Source organism: Moschus berezovskii, chromosome 10, assembly GCF_049115385.1.
Source record: "Moschus berezovskii isolate FMDL1 chromosome 10, NW_MosBer_1.0, whole genome shotgun sequence".
Classification (NCBI taxonomy): domain Eukaryota; kingdom Metazoa; phylum Chordata; class Mammalia; order Artiodactyla; family Moschidae; genus Moschus; species Moschus berezovskii.
In genome coordinates this window covers 94,930,777-94,947,725 of record NC_142469.1, presented here as the reverse complement: position 1 = coordinate 94,947,725, position 16,949 = coordinate 94,930,777, and the positions used below count along the sequence as shown (strand labels likewise).

The window sequence follows — 16,949 nt, the reverse complement described above, 5'->3', positions numbered from 1 at the left end:
CACCTTAGATTTTCCCTGGGTTCTTTATAAATAATCCAATTGCCTTCAAAATAATAACATTGGAATCACCCACTTAAAAATTACTCTTTCCTAATGAAATTTCTACTGTAGTATATTACTAAATCAGTTTATTTTTGTAAAAGACTTCAGATAAGACAGAAGATAGCTATAAGTGGTGCTCAGTCTCAGCCAGCAAATTCACAAGAGGCCTGAGATAAGTGTTTCCACTTATTAATTGCTTACCACGTGCCAGGCACTGTTGTATGAGCTTTTCATATATTATCTAATTATCATAACACCAACCCTATTAGGCAGGTATCTTAGTCTCATTTCACAGTTGATGAAATGCAAGCACAGATTTACAGGCAAATACAGCACTTGGCGAACCATGGTCCTTGGGTCAAAAACGGCCCTAAAGTTTTCCTTGAACTTCCGCACCCTTTCACTGACACAGAGTCTGGGGCAGCTCTTGGGCTATAGTGGCAGAAGTGAACAGTTAGGATTGACAGTTTAGGGCCCAGAAAGCTGAAAAGAGTTACCATCTAGTCCTTTATAGCAAAAGTCCACCAACCCATAGTGCAAAACATGGCTAATCCATTGATAAGGGGGAAAAAAACAGGCAAGAATATTTGGACAGTTTAGAATAAAACTTCTGCTGAAACGTTGTTAAAAAATAAAAAAGTTTAAGGTATTTTATTGAAGCAAAAAATCCTGTTTTAGCCTACTTTCTTTCATAGATCTCTTATTGTATTTCTTCTCACCTGAAGTTTGTTAACTGACCTCAGAAAAAAAAAGTGTTCATAGAATTCCAGCTCAGACACTAAAGCTTTCTCTGTCGGTATGGCGAGTTTCGATGAAGCGGTAAAGTTTCCAAGAAAAGAAACAAAGGAAAAAAAGCCAAAGAAAGCTTTGACAACCATAAATTTCCTGAGAGGTTTCACAAATTTTGGCAATTTCACAGGTATTTCTTCTCAAGTACAAATGACATCATTGTTGAAATTCAAGAAACAATTGGCCTGGTTTACTCTACATTTGGTATCACATATTGTTTTGGTTGAGCATCAATTGATTTTTTTCTATTTTTACTGGGAAGTTATGTCATAACTATTTTTAGAAGACTGTCTGGTTTGATCATTTGTGGAACTGAAAACACAATTGTGTCCTAGAATTTTTTTTCCCCTAAAGCTTTAAGAGTGTATGTGTTTGGTGGAGAATGGCCTCATCAGCAAATATTCCACCAGTTTATTCTGAAACACGTTTTAGATTAAAAATCTAAAATAGGAAATGGGCAGTAACACGTGAAAGAACCTGGGATAGTACCAGGCAGCGTAGGGAGTATAGCTTCATAATGTATCAATTTGAAATACAATATTTTAAATCATGGCGAACGAATTAGCATCTGATCTGTTCTGATAATTATCATTTTATCCTTAAAAACCTAGCTATAATCAAAGTCAAATTAACAACTGGATAAGTCAACTATCATTTCAGTTCAGTTCAGTTGCTCAGTCGTGTCCGACTCTTTGCTATACTCCAGCATAAAATAAAAATTAAAAAAGAAACAACAATCATAACAAATTAATAACTGAATTTCCAGAGGCTTGGATCTGGTACCTCAGCTAAGTTCAGTTTGCAGAGAGTCAAATAATTTACGCGAATTTGTTTACTATAAAAGTAAAGGTAAACACCTAAGACCAAGTCCAGGGTTCTTCTCTCCTTTTCGCCACCTTCCCCTAAACAACAACCAACACAGAAAACAGCATCAAACAGTAATTCCCACGCTTGTTTGCGCAGAAGAATCACCTGGGGATCTTCCGCCCACCCCCAGGCCACACCCCAAACCCATGAAAGCAGTCTCTGGAGGTGAGACAAGGCACTGGCAGCTTTGGAAGCTCCAGACACCAGGAGACAACTGTGATTAAGCTGAAGATGACCCAAGGGGCTCAATCAACACACCCCTGACACCTACAAGTCAGGAAGCTTGCATCCTGTCTGTCTGTCTGCCAGAGACTCACAGATCTCTGGGGCAGGAGTCAGGAACACAACACCCCAGTGCTGGCACTGACATCATCATGCTTACTCCCAACACGTAATCAGTTCACGAACGCAAACACTGAGCATCTTAACCCAGTGATAACAGGGCTTCCTCTTAAGTGATGATCTGTTTAAACATTCACACCATCTCTGCCTCTTAGGAGACACCGGGCTTCCTAAGAAGCCCTTCCTTGCCCTTTATTTCGGGAGGATATTGATCCTGCAGGACAAACTTTAACCACCCTCCCCCACCCCCCACCCCCAGTGCATCTTACCTCTACGATGCTCTTTAAATCTTGCACGTAAGTCCGTTCGGTCTCCAGAATTTCCTGCACAACTCTGTCCACATAGAGCAGCTTGGGGCTGGTGGCCGGTTCGGCCCCCGTTTTGGTGGCCCCGTTGGCTTCCACTCTGCGCTGAGCCCGGGGCTGCCTCTCGCCGCCCTCGTCTGTGCTCTGCTGCCCGGCCGCGCGGTCCGTCTGCAGCTCGCTGCTGGAAAACGGCCTGGCTGGCATCAGCTCCAGTTTTATGGCCCCTGCTTCCTTATCCTGAGGAAACAAGCCCAGGTGGCTGCTTGAAACTAAGGTCATTCTGCTGCCGAAGGAACCATGGCTGTCCCGGGAGGAGGCCGAGGACGACGTGGAGCCGAAGCTGACCGGGCGGTCACTGTCGGAGAGCTCCATGGCCCCGAGGTCCCCGGAGCAGGAGCGCCTGGCTGCGGTTCTGAGATACGAAGCTAGTGTTACAGCTGACCGCACTTCACGATGCAACTGGTGCGCATCTATACACGTGAAGAAAAACAAATAAACGGACAAGATAAGCAAAATAGGCAAGTAGTTAAAATTAGAGCAAACAGCAAGGTTTGAAGGTGCTTAAAACCTAGCTTAAGGGACACGGCCAAAGGCAAAAAGCACGCTAGGTGTAGACGGAAATGCGAAGATACCCATGGGACGTTTAATGGCAAAGGCGGAGTTTTTTAAGCATCGCCTGGAAATGCGTCAGACTTAAAAGCCTTTGGCGCTACCTTAGACCTACTAAACGTCAGTCTGCCTTTTACCAAGACGCCAATGCCATGTGCAAGCGCTTTAAAGTTTGAGAAGCACTGCATCTGGCCTCAAAGCATGAGCACCTGGCTGATAGAGCCATTAGTCCAGATTTACTAAATCAAGGCCCAGCGCTCAGGGCGCAAGGAATCTACAGCTTCAACAAGCACCAAGGGGATGCTTATGTATTTAAAAAACAAACAAAAAACCCCCACATCCTATGTTTTATTAGATTAATAATATTAATAATATTTATTAATATGGAACTATTAGAGTATTTTGAGAACCACTGTTCTAGATTTTAAATATTCTATTACAATTCCATAAAACTTTACATTACCAACCTGGAAACACCATTATTTAATGATGCTGACAATTTTACACTTTACTTATATACAGCATTAAAGAAAGTGTTGCGTGGACAATAATTCTCCAGTACTGGACAAGAAAACTCAAAATATTGAGACCCACATCCTCTTTAAAACTTAATCACAACATTTCTCTAAATCTCTTCCCGAAAGTTGGCATTCCATTTGCTGTGTACATGGGGTTACACTGTTACAGAGTATATTTGATGAACTACTACTTTCCATGTGTCCAGTTAGATAACACACCAGTGTGACCATGCAATTAAATAATAAACATCAGAACTGTTTCTAAAGAAATGGGGCTGTTAGTATTCAGAAAAGGGAATAAGAAGAGAAATTTTAAAGCCTGTAGCACTTAAATCTTAGGTTCAAAACAGGCCCTGTATGGAATTTAAACTTTCAGAAGCTATTCTGATAAAACACAAAGTTCCAATCTTCTTCATTTGTAAGGCAGGATCCATACTTTATCCCCCAGTAATGTGATCCCAAGTTTATAGAAGCAAAATGTCTTGCAATGGTGTGACTAATAAAGAAATTTGCTTCATTTCAAAATCCACCCAAATCCATGTTTATAGATCTTGTTAGAAAAATAGGCGACTGAACTCAGGTATGGAAGGTTGTAATAAGACAAACACAATAACAAGAATATAGATCAATGATAGTCTTTTCAAAAGGAATGTGAATTTGGTTTGCCTCAATAATAAAGATCATCAAACAACTGGTATCAATATTTCTAGAATATGAAAGAACCCATCAAGTCTATATCCTTGAACATTCAGACTTTTCTTGGTGGTCTAGAAAAGTGAAAGTGAAGTCACTCAGTCATGTCCAGTTCTTTGCAACCCCATGGGACTGTAGCCCACCAGGATCCTACGTCCTTTGGGATTTTCCAGGCAGGAGTACTGGAGTGGGTTGCCATTTCCTTTTCCAGGGGATCTTCCCAACCCAGGGATCAAACCCGGGTCTCCTGCACTGCAGGCAGATGTTTTATCTGCCTCTTCGTGGTTTATATTCCTGGCAAATATTAGTGTTGAGTGTACTGCAAATAGTAAAACTATGAATATAAAATAAAGGAACTAACTAACTTGGATCAACAAGAAGGAATGGTAACAAAAATGTAGGAAATGAGTAAATCACCAGTATAACCACTACCACATGGTATATTTCCCACAATTTTTTAAAGTTTTTGCGATATTCTTTCTGCTTTCTCTGTAACAACTTTATGGCCTATAAAACTTGGATTGGTTATGGTAGTTAATATATACTTGTGCTAAAAATCCCAGTCCAACTTGAATATTGGAAAATCCAAGAAACAGCCAGGCATTTAGGTGTGTTTGCAGCAAAGGATGCTTACTTGTGTTTGGGCCTGGTGTTAACAAAGTCCTGGGCAGGGCTTTCCTGGTGGGTCAGTGCTTAAGAATCCACCTGCCAATGCAGGAGACACAGATTTGATCCCTGGTCTGGGAAGATCCCACATGCCACTGGGCAGCTAAGCCCATGAGCCACAACTACTTGAAGTCCACACACCTTAGAGCCTGTGCTCAAGAGAAGTCATTGCAATGAGAAGCCCAAGCATGGTGACTAGCGAGCAGTCCCAGTTCTCTGCAACTAGCGAAAATCTGTGCACAGTAACAAAGACCCAGAACAGCCATAAACAAACGAACAAATAACTTTTTTTCAAAGAAAGAAAGTCCTGGGTAGTTAAGTTCAGGAGCAGACACACATTGGCATCTATCACAACCATAGCCATAAGGTTGATGTCTGTTTCTGGAACGGGTACAGACTTGGGAAGTATATGAGGATTCTTTACGGTCCCAAAAGGCCAATGAGACCATGTTGTTGTTGCTCAGTCGCCCAGCCATGTACCACTCTTTGCAGCCCCATGGACTGCAGCACGCCAGGCCTTCCTGCCCCTCACCATCTCCTGGAGTTTGCCCGAGTTCATATTCATTGCATCAGTGATGCCGTCTGGTCATCTCATCCTCCCTTGCCTGATGCTCCGATTTTCAGATAGAGTAGTATCCATCTCCCCCAACTTCTGTTTGGTCCTAAGTCATAGTCTCATTTGAGAAAATCATATTTGATATTTATATAACTCTTGGGAAATATTCATTATCAGAATGGTGAGAAATGAACACAACAGAGTTTTTTGTGTTTTGTTTTGTTTTACTTACTTTCACTGCAAGTTAGCCAGCCAATATTGGGACTGAGAATCCACTTTGGGCTACTGGGGCTGCTAGTGTCCTTTATACTTTCAAAGAGAGGAGAAAGTGGGACAAGAAACTCAAGTCAACAGGGTTCACTTCATGGATGAATCTTACATGGCAACATGAATTGGACCCTAGCAAGGAAGACTTCACATGTTTCAATACCAGGCCACGTGCTCTAGGCCACTGAATCAGCCTATTCAGACTGCCAACCAGACATTTTATAAAACAGAATATATGAGGTATTTGGAGTGCTAGTATTTAGCCAAACTTACTGCCCCAAATTAAATACCTTCCAAAATTTACCGATGACAGAAGTGAAACCTTTAAAACTAGGTCATTTAATGGCATATAATAGGAGACTGCAGGTGGATAACAATTTTTATGTTGATTCATTGCTTAGAAGATAATTATAGTTTTCTCACATAAGGAAATAATGTTCTTCATAAAAATTGTCTAGTCTTGCTCTCACTTCTTTCAAAATAAGTTCAGATTTCCACCCTGTCTGGCTTATTCTTCCTAATACAATTAATCAATTATTAATATTTATCTCCAGAGGTACATTGTTCAACATAGTAACTAGTAGCCACATGTGACTACTGAGCGCTTGAACTGCAGCCCACACAAACTGAGATGTGCTACAAGTGTGAAATAACGCTCACTTCCAGACAGTAAAGAATCTGCCTGCATGGAGAAGGAAATGGCAACCCACTCCAGTATTTTTGCCTGGAGAATCCCCATGGACAGAGGAGCCTGGTGGGCTAGAGTCCATGGGTCTCATAGACATGGCTGAGCACATGTGCACACACATCCAGAAATCAGCAACCGTCTCTGCTGGTCTGACTCTTATCCCTCCTGTTGCAGCAGCCACCTGATGTGTCCTGGGGTAGATCCCGGGACTTGAAGCTGAGCAGGCACCAGGTCCAGGGTCTGACTGCCCTTGGCAACTGCTCTCCCCGAGTCTCTCCTCATGGCCTCTGCTTTCCCTCGAATTCAGAGACCCCGGATTGGCCCATTCACGTGTGAGGCTTTGGGAGCTGGGTGAGGTGGGGTCAGTGTTCTGTGGGCCCACGGGCTGCCTGGTCATGGGGGCCATTCTGCTGTGCTGTCTGTGGGCAGGTCTCAGCCGTCCCCTCGGGACTCCCCGACCACGTCTCCTCCACAGACATGAAAAAGAGGGAATGCTGTGAACAACGGTGCACTTAAATTCTATGACTCAAGTTTGAAATCTGGGTGAGGCAGGATGGATGTGGTCAAGACAGAGGCCATCGTGGGGTAGAGGAAAGAACAAGAGACACAGCAAGAAAGAAGCAGGGACACAAACTACCTGAACTCAAGAAGAAATAGATAAACTGCATAATGCTGTGTATCTGTTGGACTGGCAAAAACTTCATTTGGGTTTTTCATTGCAGCCTATGGAAAAACTCGAATGAATTTTTTGGCCAATTTAATACTAAGGCAATTTAATTTGTAGCTAGAGACACAGAGGACAGGCTTGGCTGGGTTCACTGGTGACCTCCAGCAGACAGGGACTGAAGACATGACACTCAACAACGGCTCATTCACAGTGTGGAAGAGGACTTCTCTGGGCCAGCACTGCCCTGATGCCGAAACCAGACCCAGAACCCCCTCCTCGAGGTTCAGCAACTCAGTCAGCCACAGATAAAAAGAACAGCAGTGCATCGTGGCCAGGTGGCATTTACTCTAGTGAAACAAAGTCGATTTAACATTGGAAAGTCAACTAATGTGACTCACCCTATTAAAAATAGAAGAGGCATTTGACAGATTTCAACACCTTGTGGCCTTGGATAAAGCCCCTTAACCTCTCTGCTCCAGCATTTTTTTTCTCTGATGAATGAATGCAGCTAAACTATTTTTCTCAGAAGTTTCATTTTGATACAGAAGTCTTGGACTTAAGTTTAATAATTAAATAAATATAAAAATAAAATCAATAAACAATTAGAATCATTAATAATATAATAAAAATAAAGGTGCAAGTAATAAAATGGTAATTGAACTGAATCAAAATTAGAAAACTGCCCTACAAAAGATACTAAGAAAAATAAAAAATGCAAAAGCAAGTGTAAAAAAAAAAAAAAAAAATCTGCCTGCAATGCAGGAGACCTGGGTTCCATCCTTGGGTCAGGAAGATCCCCTGGAGAAGGGAATGATACCCACTCCAGTATTCCTGCCTGGAGAATTCCATGGACAGAAGAGCCTGGCAGGCAACATTCCATGGGGTCACAAAGAGTCAGACATGACTTAGTGACTAATATACTTTCAAAGATGTAGGATGAAACAAAAAGTATAAAATACTTCATTAATAATTTTATATTAATTACATGTTGGAATCATATTTTTGAAGAGTGAGTTAAAAGATCTTAAAACTTTTTTCACTGGTTTCATCTTACTTTTAAGAATGTGGCTACTGGCTAAATGTGGCTAAATTATAAAATATATAAATGTCTTCCACTGTATTTCAGCTGGACAATGTTGATCTAGAAATCTTCTAGTGTGTGTGCTCAGTCGTGTCCGACTCTTTTGATCCCCTGGACTGCTGGGCTCCTCTGTCCATGGGATTATCCACGCAAGAATACTGGAGTGGGCTGTCATTTCCTTCCCCAAGAAATCTTTTAGATAATTATATTATTCTTAAATATTTATATATTTGATACTCATTGGTTTCCCTCATGGCTCAGATGGTAAAGAATCTTTCTGCAATGCAGGAGACTGGGGTTCCATCCCTGGGTAGGGAAGATCGCCTGGAGAAAGGAATGGCAACCCACTCAGTATTCCTGCCTGGAGAATTCCATGGACAGAGGAGCCTGGCGGGTTACAGTCCATGGGTTGCAAAGAGTGGGACATGACTGAGCAACTAACGGTATTTTAAATATTATATATATTTAATATTTAAACTTAACTTCCTTATCAATCTTTCTCCCAATAATAGTGAATGAAAAGGTACATACAGTTTGAAGTTTATCTTTTTTTACTCTGTTCATTAATACATAATATTGTTATGAGTTAGCAGCAACAGCATTTGGAGACAAGTGCTGTGTACTAGATATTGGGGTGGCTGGTTTCCCATGATAAACTGAAACACCCAGAGAGAAAACTGAAGAGCAAGAAAGCCTTATCCTCTGCTTTGAGTGAAAGATGTTAGCACCCGTGTTAACACTTGGGTAATTTGTTGCTTTGCTTTCCTTCTCAAAACCTGTTTCTCTTTCCAAATCTCAAAACGCAGGGCTAATAACATAGCAACTTAGAAGAACTTGCCAGTTGTTGCTAATGGCCCATGTCAGTGGCTCTTTTGACCATGAAAATATGAAATATGAAATATTTGATCATGAAAACGTGAAATAAGTGATTTTCCCAGCTCGAGGGTCTTGGTTCATCCGACCCTTGGTAAACCTGGAGATGGTGGTGGTAGCACAGGGGGCAGGGGTGGGGGTGGGGCTTGATGCTCACAACCAGCAGTACTGTAGCCTAAAAGCCATCAACATAAAAATATTCCTTCTTGTGCCATCCTCAATAAAATGAACAATACGGCTATCCAGCTCCCACACAGATACCTTTCACACGTTTTGCTTCATGGCAAGTCTCTAATTTTTTTCTAGGAGAAAGAGCTCAAATTCCTTGGCTTTTTTCTGTTTGCTCCTCAAACCTCCATTATTTTAATTGCCCTCCTTTGGAATGTCACTGCCAGAATCAGAAGTAGCACTTCTTGGCTCTAACTTGCCTCTGTGGCTGATTTAAGGGGGAAGCAGAACTTTCACTGGCAGGAAAAGTCCAGGCTTCTCTGACAATGTTTACAGCTATAGGGGGATCCTATGGGGTGATAACCGACCACTCCCTGTCACCAGCCCCCAGGAGAGCTTTACAAGACAAGGGAGGGCTATATGCACAGCAAGGGAGGAGGGGTGATCAGGGTTTTCAAATTCTGCTCATGGCTATTCTAGACTTTAAATACTTAATTAGAGTTCCTTGGCAGGACAGTCATGGACATCAAGAGAATGTGTAGTGCTCAATCAGTGAATAAAATTATGTTCTCTATTATACTGTCTGTGAAGAGGAGGAAACAGAGGGAATAAGATAGAAGCAAGAAGATATTCTATCAACCAGAGAAATTCATTTAATACACAGTGAATCTTTAGTAGAGCCTAAAGTTGTAAACTGATTTCATGATTCAAAAAACATACAAATTTTTAAGAGTCAAAGTTATAAAAAGTACTCATTTATATGTTTCAAAGATAGTACCAAGTATTTGAGGAATCCTCTACCCATCTCTGAGATAACAGTGGAGGGCTCGGTAGATAAAAGCCACTGGATCTCAATGTGAATTTCTACCTCTTGTTTTCTAAAATAACATGATTCTGTATTATTAATAATAGCAGATCCAGGACTACAATTAAACCTGTTCTTTGCTGCTCCGAGTGTTCAATCCAGGAAACATGGTTTTCATTCTTATTTGCAGCTGTCTGGTAATAAAGAGGTAAAAAAAAAAAATCTTCTTACTATGTTAATTTCTCAGTTTTGACCAATGTACTCTTGGTAGTACAAGATGTGAGGACTGGGGGAAGCTGGATGAAGGGTGTATAGAAACTCCAAACTAGCTTAGCAAATTTTCTGTAAGTTTAAAAGTTTTCTAAAATAAATAATTAAAAAAGATCTTATTACTGCTGAAGAGTCAGTAAAGCAAAGTTTGGATAAGAAAGTCAAGGATAGGAAGGGTTGCTTTGCAAAAATGTTCTTGTTCAAACAAGAGGTGAGGGGTTGAAAGAAGATCAAAAAATTCTTTGAGCTGTAAAGTCTGGTACTAAATATTCAGATCATTTACTAATTGATTCCTATGTTAGTCAGCGAAAACTGAGAAGTAAAGTGGCTCCTGCAGTTAGGCAAGGATTGAGTTGTAATAGACATTCTTAATTAATGCAGCTAATGCATTGGCTAAATTGCCTTAGCTAAGTGGTGACTCCAGAATTTCTACATTTGAGGGCACAGGTATGTCAGTTTGGTTAAATGAGGGCCTAAGGGAGAATGAGGGAAGGATAGTTAGGGAGCTTTGGCTGAACAGGTACACACTGCTATATTTAAAATGAATAACCAACAAGGACCTGCAGTATAGCACAGGGAACTCTTCTCAATGTCATATGGCAGCCTGGATGGGAGAGGAGTTGGAGGAAGAATGGATACATGTATATGTAAGGCTGAGTCCCTTTGTTGTGCACCTGAAACTATCACAACTTTGTTAACTGGCTATCATCCGACTCTTTGCGGCCCCATGGATTGCAGCACACCAGGCCTCCCTGTCCATCACCAACTCCCGGAGCTTGCTCAAACTCAAGTGCATCGAGCCAGTGATGCCATCCAACCATCTCATCCTCTGTCATCCCCTTCTCCTCCCACCCTCAATCTTTCCCAGCATCAGTTCTTTGCATCAGATGGCCAAAGGAATGGAGTTTCAGCTTCAGCACCAGTCCTTCCAATGAATATTCTGGACTGGTTTCCTTTAGGATGGACTGGTTGGATATCATTGCAGTCCAAGGGGCTCTCAAGAGTCTTCTCCAACACCACAGTTCAAAAGCATCAATTTTTCAGCACTCAGCTTTCTTTGTAGTCCAACTCTCACATCCATACATGACTACTGGAAAAACCCATCACTTTGACTAGACAGACCTTTGTTGGCAAAGTAATGTCTGCTTTCTAATATACTGTCTAGGTTGGTCATAGCTTTTCTTCCAAGGAGCAAGCATCTTTTAATTTCTTGGCAGAAGTCACCATCTGCAGTGATTTTGGAGCCCCCCAAAATAAAGTCTGTCACTGTTTCCACTGTTTCCCCATCTATTTGCCATGAAGTGATGGGACTGGATGCCATGATCTTAGTTTCCTGAATGTTGAGTTTTAAGCCAGCTTTTCCACTCTCTTCTTTCACTGTCATCAAGAGACTCTTTAGTTCTTCTTCATTTTCTGCCTTAAGGGTGGTGTCATCTGCATATCTGAGGTTATTGATATTTCTCCCAGCAATCTTGATTCCCAGCCTGGCATTTCGCATGATGTACTCTGCATGTAAGTTAAATAAGCAGGGTAACAATATACAGCCTCGACATACTCCTTTCCTGATTTGGAACCAGTCTGTTTTTTCATGTCCAGCTCTAACTGTTGCTTCTTGACCTGCATACAGATTTCTCAGGAGGAAGGTCAGGTGGTCTTGAAGAATTTTCCACAGTTTGTTGTGATCCACACAGTCAAAGGCTTTGGTGTAGTCAATAAAGCAGAAGTAGATGTCTTTCTGGAACTCTCTTGCTTTTTCAATGATCCATCGGACGTTGGCAATTTGATCTCTGCTTCCTCTGCCTTTTCTAAATCCAGCCTGAATATTTAGAAGTTCACGGTTCATGTACTGTTGAAGCCTAGATTGAAGAATTTTGAGCATGACTCTCCCAGCATGTGAGATGAATGCAATTGTTTGGCAGTTTGAACATTCTTTGGCATTGCCTTTCTTTGAGGTTGGAATGAAAACTACCTTTTCCTGTCCTGTGGCCACTGTTGAGTTTTCCACATTTACTGGCATATTGAGTGCAGCACTTTCACAGCATCATCTTTCAGGATTTGAAATAGCTCAAGTGGAATTCCATCACCTCCACTAGCTTTGTTCGTAGTGATGCTTTCTAAGGCTCACTTGACTTCACATTCCAGGATGTCTGGCTCTAGGTGAGTGATCACACCATAGTGATTATCTGGGTCATGAAGATCTTTTTTGTACAGTTCTTCTGTGTATTCTTGCCACCTCTTCTTAATATCTTCTGCTTCTGTTAGGTCCACACCATTTCTGTCCTTTATTGTGCCCATCTTTGCATGAAATGTTCCCTTGGTATCTCTAATTTTCTTGATGAGATCACTAGTCTTTCCCATTCTATTGTTGTCCCCTATTTCTTTGCATTGGTCACTGAGGAAGGCTTTCTTATCTCTCCTTGCTATTCTTTGGAACTCTGCGTTCAGATGCTTATATCTTTCCTTTTCTCCTTTGCTTTTTGCTTCTCTTCTTTTCTCAGCTATTTGTAAGTCCTGCTCTGACAACCATTTTGCCTTACCTCAATAGAAAACATAAGGTTAAAAAAAAGAGGACCTAGGGGACCTTAAGGCTTTTTTTTCATTTTTATTATCATTTTTATTTTTATTATCTGTTTTGGAAGATCAATTAGTGTGGGAGGTGAAGGTGATGACGGATCAGGGTTAAAGCAGGGTTAAAGTGTTGTTGTCCGTTTCAGGGGGGCTGGCAATTGTCCACAAAAACCCACTCCCCTTATTCCTTAGTGAACAAAGTTTCTGCTGAGCACACTTTCCAGACTCCCTGCCATTAGATGTGGCCACGTGGTCAAGTTCTCACCAATGGAAAAGATACGTGCCCCTCTGGTGGTCCATTTCTCCAGCATCAGACATCATTCCTCCACATCCTTCCCCTTTCCACTGGGACCCAGATGTGGCAGGGGACCTTGCCCAAGCCATGAACATGACCCCAAAGCCCTAGAATATGGCAGAGCATGAAGACAAAAGGTCCTTGCAATAAGTGTGTCTGGATGTGCCTTGAGCCACCATATAAAAAAGTCTGTTTATCCTGAAGCTGACGTGCTGGAGAAGTCATGGAATGAGATCACATGGATATGCAGAGAGAAGCTGAAGGGACCCTGGCTGATCTGGCCCCGACAGACTGGGTGTTTCTGGCCCAGGCACCAGATGGTATGAAAGAACAGCCTTAGAGATGACCCCAGCCCTGTCATATCTGGCTGCAACATCATGAGACCCTGAGCCAGAATCACCTGGCAGAGCCTCTCCTGAACTCCTGACTCACAGAAACCTTGAAAGATTAGGAATGATTGTTGTTGCTCCAAACCACTAGGCTCTGGAGTGATTTGTAATGCAGCAAGAGATAACCCGAACAGCCTCTATTATAACAGATCAGCCTTACCATATATGCCAGGTCTTTAACTCTCTATGACAATTATCCTTAAAAAACAAAACACACACTTCCCTCCCCTTGACCCCACTCACAAAGTCTCACAGTTCATTCACATGTGTCATTATTTTTGGAACATTTTATGGATGAGAAAAAAGATAGGTTAGGTTACATCATGCTCAAAGTTGAACTGTGAATCAGAGACTATGGTTTCTGATTTCTGGCCCATTAGTTCTGATACTTGGTTATAGGGTCACTAGTGGCTCAGCTGATAAAGAATCTGCCTGCAATGTGGGAGACCTGGGTTTGATCCCTGGGTTGGAAAGATCCCCTAGAGGAGGGCATGGCAATCCATTCCAATAGTCTTACCTGGAGAATCCCCATGGACAGAGGAGCCTGGCAGGCGACAGTCATGGGGTTGCAAAGAGTCAAATGATTGAGTTGCTAAGTACAGCATGCATACATAGATTCACAGAATAGGCAGAAAAAGAGCTCAGAGACCAGGACATGATGCACTAAATATAAGCTACTTGTATAAAGTGCACAATACCAACGTGTCAATAGTGTGTGTGGGGGTGTGTGTGTGTGTGTGTATGTGTGAATGAATGAATATATGCCCAGTTGTGTGTACAGAAAGAGCACAGTGGACCAGCCAGAAATCAAGTTATAGGCATCACTCCTATAGAGGATCTGCATTCGTGCCCTGGCTCTGTACCATGGAGGTTTGTATTGCAATTTTTTTTTTTTTTTTGGCTGTACTGCTTGGCATTGGAATCTTAGTTCCCTGACCAGGGATTGAACCCTCACCCCTGCAGTGGAAGCATGGAATCATAACCACTGGACCACCAGAGAAGTCACTGTATTGCAGCCTTTGAGTCTCTCACTTGTAAGTGAGGCAGCTGGACCAGCTGAATTCCCCAGGTCCCATCCAACTGCAGGGATGCAGTCCCAACCCTGAAATAAACACCAAGTCACATGGATGCCACATCTGTACGGTCCATTCCTTGCTGGCATCACAGGACAAGCACTAACCACAAAAGAGAAATTTTCTTCTGCATTCTACTAATGCCAGGTCTTCAATGATGAAATCTATATATCACTGACTTTGCTAAAGGCTAAAAAACTTCTGTTTTTTTTTCACTTAGACTAAATCACAATCTATGCTCTGGCTTCTTTTTTGTTTTTGTGGAAATACCAGTCTCAAGGCAGCACTGCAACAATGATAGCTGTATGCACAGGTTCCCTCTGCACTGAGCATGCTCAGTTCCCCAAACATCTCTGCTCACTTGAGAGGCAGGATTAGGTTAAATAACATTTCTTAAAGGAAAAGGAGGAGGAAGGAGAAGGAGAAACCCAAGGAACTAACAATAGCACTCTGAGAAAATAAACCATCCATAAAGTACACTAAACATTTTCTCAGAGAAAAAAAGAGGAGGAAGAGAATTCAAAGCGTCTAACAATAGAGATCTGAGTGAATAAATCCATCTAGAAAGTACAATATAAAACTATTGAATGTCATGCCCTTTCAAATCCTTAAGGGCAGAAAATGGTCCTAATAGACAGTTGAGTAAACTGGGTGGTTTATAAAACATAAGTACAGTGTGACCCTAAATTTGAATTAAAAATGCCACTTATTTATTATCCACATTAGAAAAATGATTCAAAAGATGCAGAATACAATACTGACCTTGGTTTTACAAAGTAGGAGAATGGATGGTTTTTCCTTTGATATTTACCTCTCAATACCACCCTTCCTCAATGTGTACCAATTTTATAATCTGCAAAAGTTTTTTAAAGAAACCAAAAATCACAACATCAGTGTGTAACAAATATTTAAATATTTTCAGTTAAAAGAATTAATTTCTATGTTCATATGATCAATGAAAAGGAATGCCAAATATATACATCTTCTCTCAAATATATTAGTATCACTAAATTAAAATAAAAGTCAGACTCCACTGTGCAACAGCATTGACTGCAATCCATGCCTTTTTTTCTCCAATTATTCCTCCTAACAAAAGAATTTCTGACCAATAAGCACTCAACATGGAAACTGCATTTACTCGGTCAACTTTGGTGACCATTAGACTCAGACTAGATTCCATCACTACAGTTGCTAAGTATAAAGTTTGCAAACATTTATTTTGTTCCCCAGCTTAACCTGCGTGAACCTCATGAAGAAAGCACATGAAAATACTCAGCAGTCACTGCACGAACACTTAGGTTTTACTTTTCTCCCCAGAGTCACCAACATCAAGCTCTCTAGATTATTTCAACCTAACTTTAAGGGGAAATCAAATTCAAACCAAAACAAGACAAAAATCTTTGAAGGCAAACTGCAGTTCAGAGGCAGGAAAAAAAACATCACCTTCCAGATTAATTCTATTATTGGAGAACTCTTTTCAGTCCATAGCAATAATAACAGAACACTTGTAATATATTCAAGCGAGCGGCTGGCCCTGCACAGTGTGGTGGAGAAAATCCCCATGACAGTTTCTCACCGAGGCGGCTGGGCTCGGCTGCTCCAGCAGGAAGGACCAAGGGTGTCGAGCATCGGTTCCCCAGACACATCCACGTTTGCACCTACCTGGGCTCTGCCCAGGCGGAGCCACATCTGCCTTCAGCTGACGCACTGACCTCTCTGGGAGCTCAGTCAGGTAGAACCAGAAGCCTTTACTAGTCCGTGCAGCTCCTTCTGCAGAAATATTGCATGAGTCAGCTTTTATCTCTCAAAACCCAACACACAAAGGCTTTACAAAAACCTGATTGGCAACTTTCTCCCTGCCTCTTTCCCCCTGGTGTGCAGACCACAGACTTCAGCATCACTAAGAGCCTTAAATGAAACATGACATCATTCAACTGAGAAACAGGACAATAGACACGACTGTGGGTAACTTGAAAATGCACGCTTTGCTGAGCAACACCCTGCCGCTGACATTCTTTTGTGAACATCAAATACAACCCACACTCGCCTACAGCTGCTCAGGCTCTACCTTCCTGGCTCCAGCCACCGTTCTCATTAAACTCCGCAAAAGCAGCAAGATCTCGGAGCTCGGCTATTTTCAAGTGCTCCTCCCGACTTTTAAGTCTGTTTCAAAGGAAGTGGACACATGTCTCCCATAAGTTTTAAAGCCACGTTTGGGGGTGGGGGTGGGGCAGAGACTAACACACCGATGACAGAAGTTTGAATCCTTGGTTTCCCTTAACGAGACAGTGTCAAGTAAGCAAGGTTGCACAAGAATACATTTAAGCTTGAGTATTTTAAAAACAGTACGGAAAAATCTATCTGAAGACAAATAGGTAAAACGTAAACTTACAGGCATTTCTTAGACCAACAGTTTAG

The 16,949-nt window shown here is 41.7% G+C and overlaps 1 protein-coding gene across 2 annotated transcripts in view; it reads right to left on the bottom strand.

The window, feature by feature from the left end:
• PLEKHG1 (pleckstrin homology and RhoGEF domain containing G1) overlaps positions 1-16,949 on the bottom strand; it is a 255,150-nt gene that overhangs the window by 103,530 nt on the left and 134,671 nt on the right. For both annotated transcript variants that reach the window (XM_055433820.2, XM_055433816.2), the window contains exon 3: positions 2,310-2,815. In XM_055433820.2, the coding sequence (XP_055289795.2) occupies positions 2,310-2,717 (408 nt within the window). In that variant the 5' untranslated portion in view covers positions 2,718-2,815. The remainder of the gene's footprint in view (positions 1-2,309; positions 2,816-16,949) is intronic.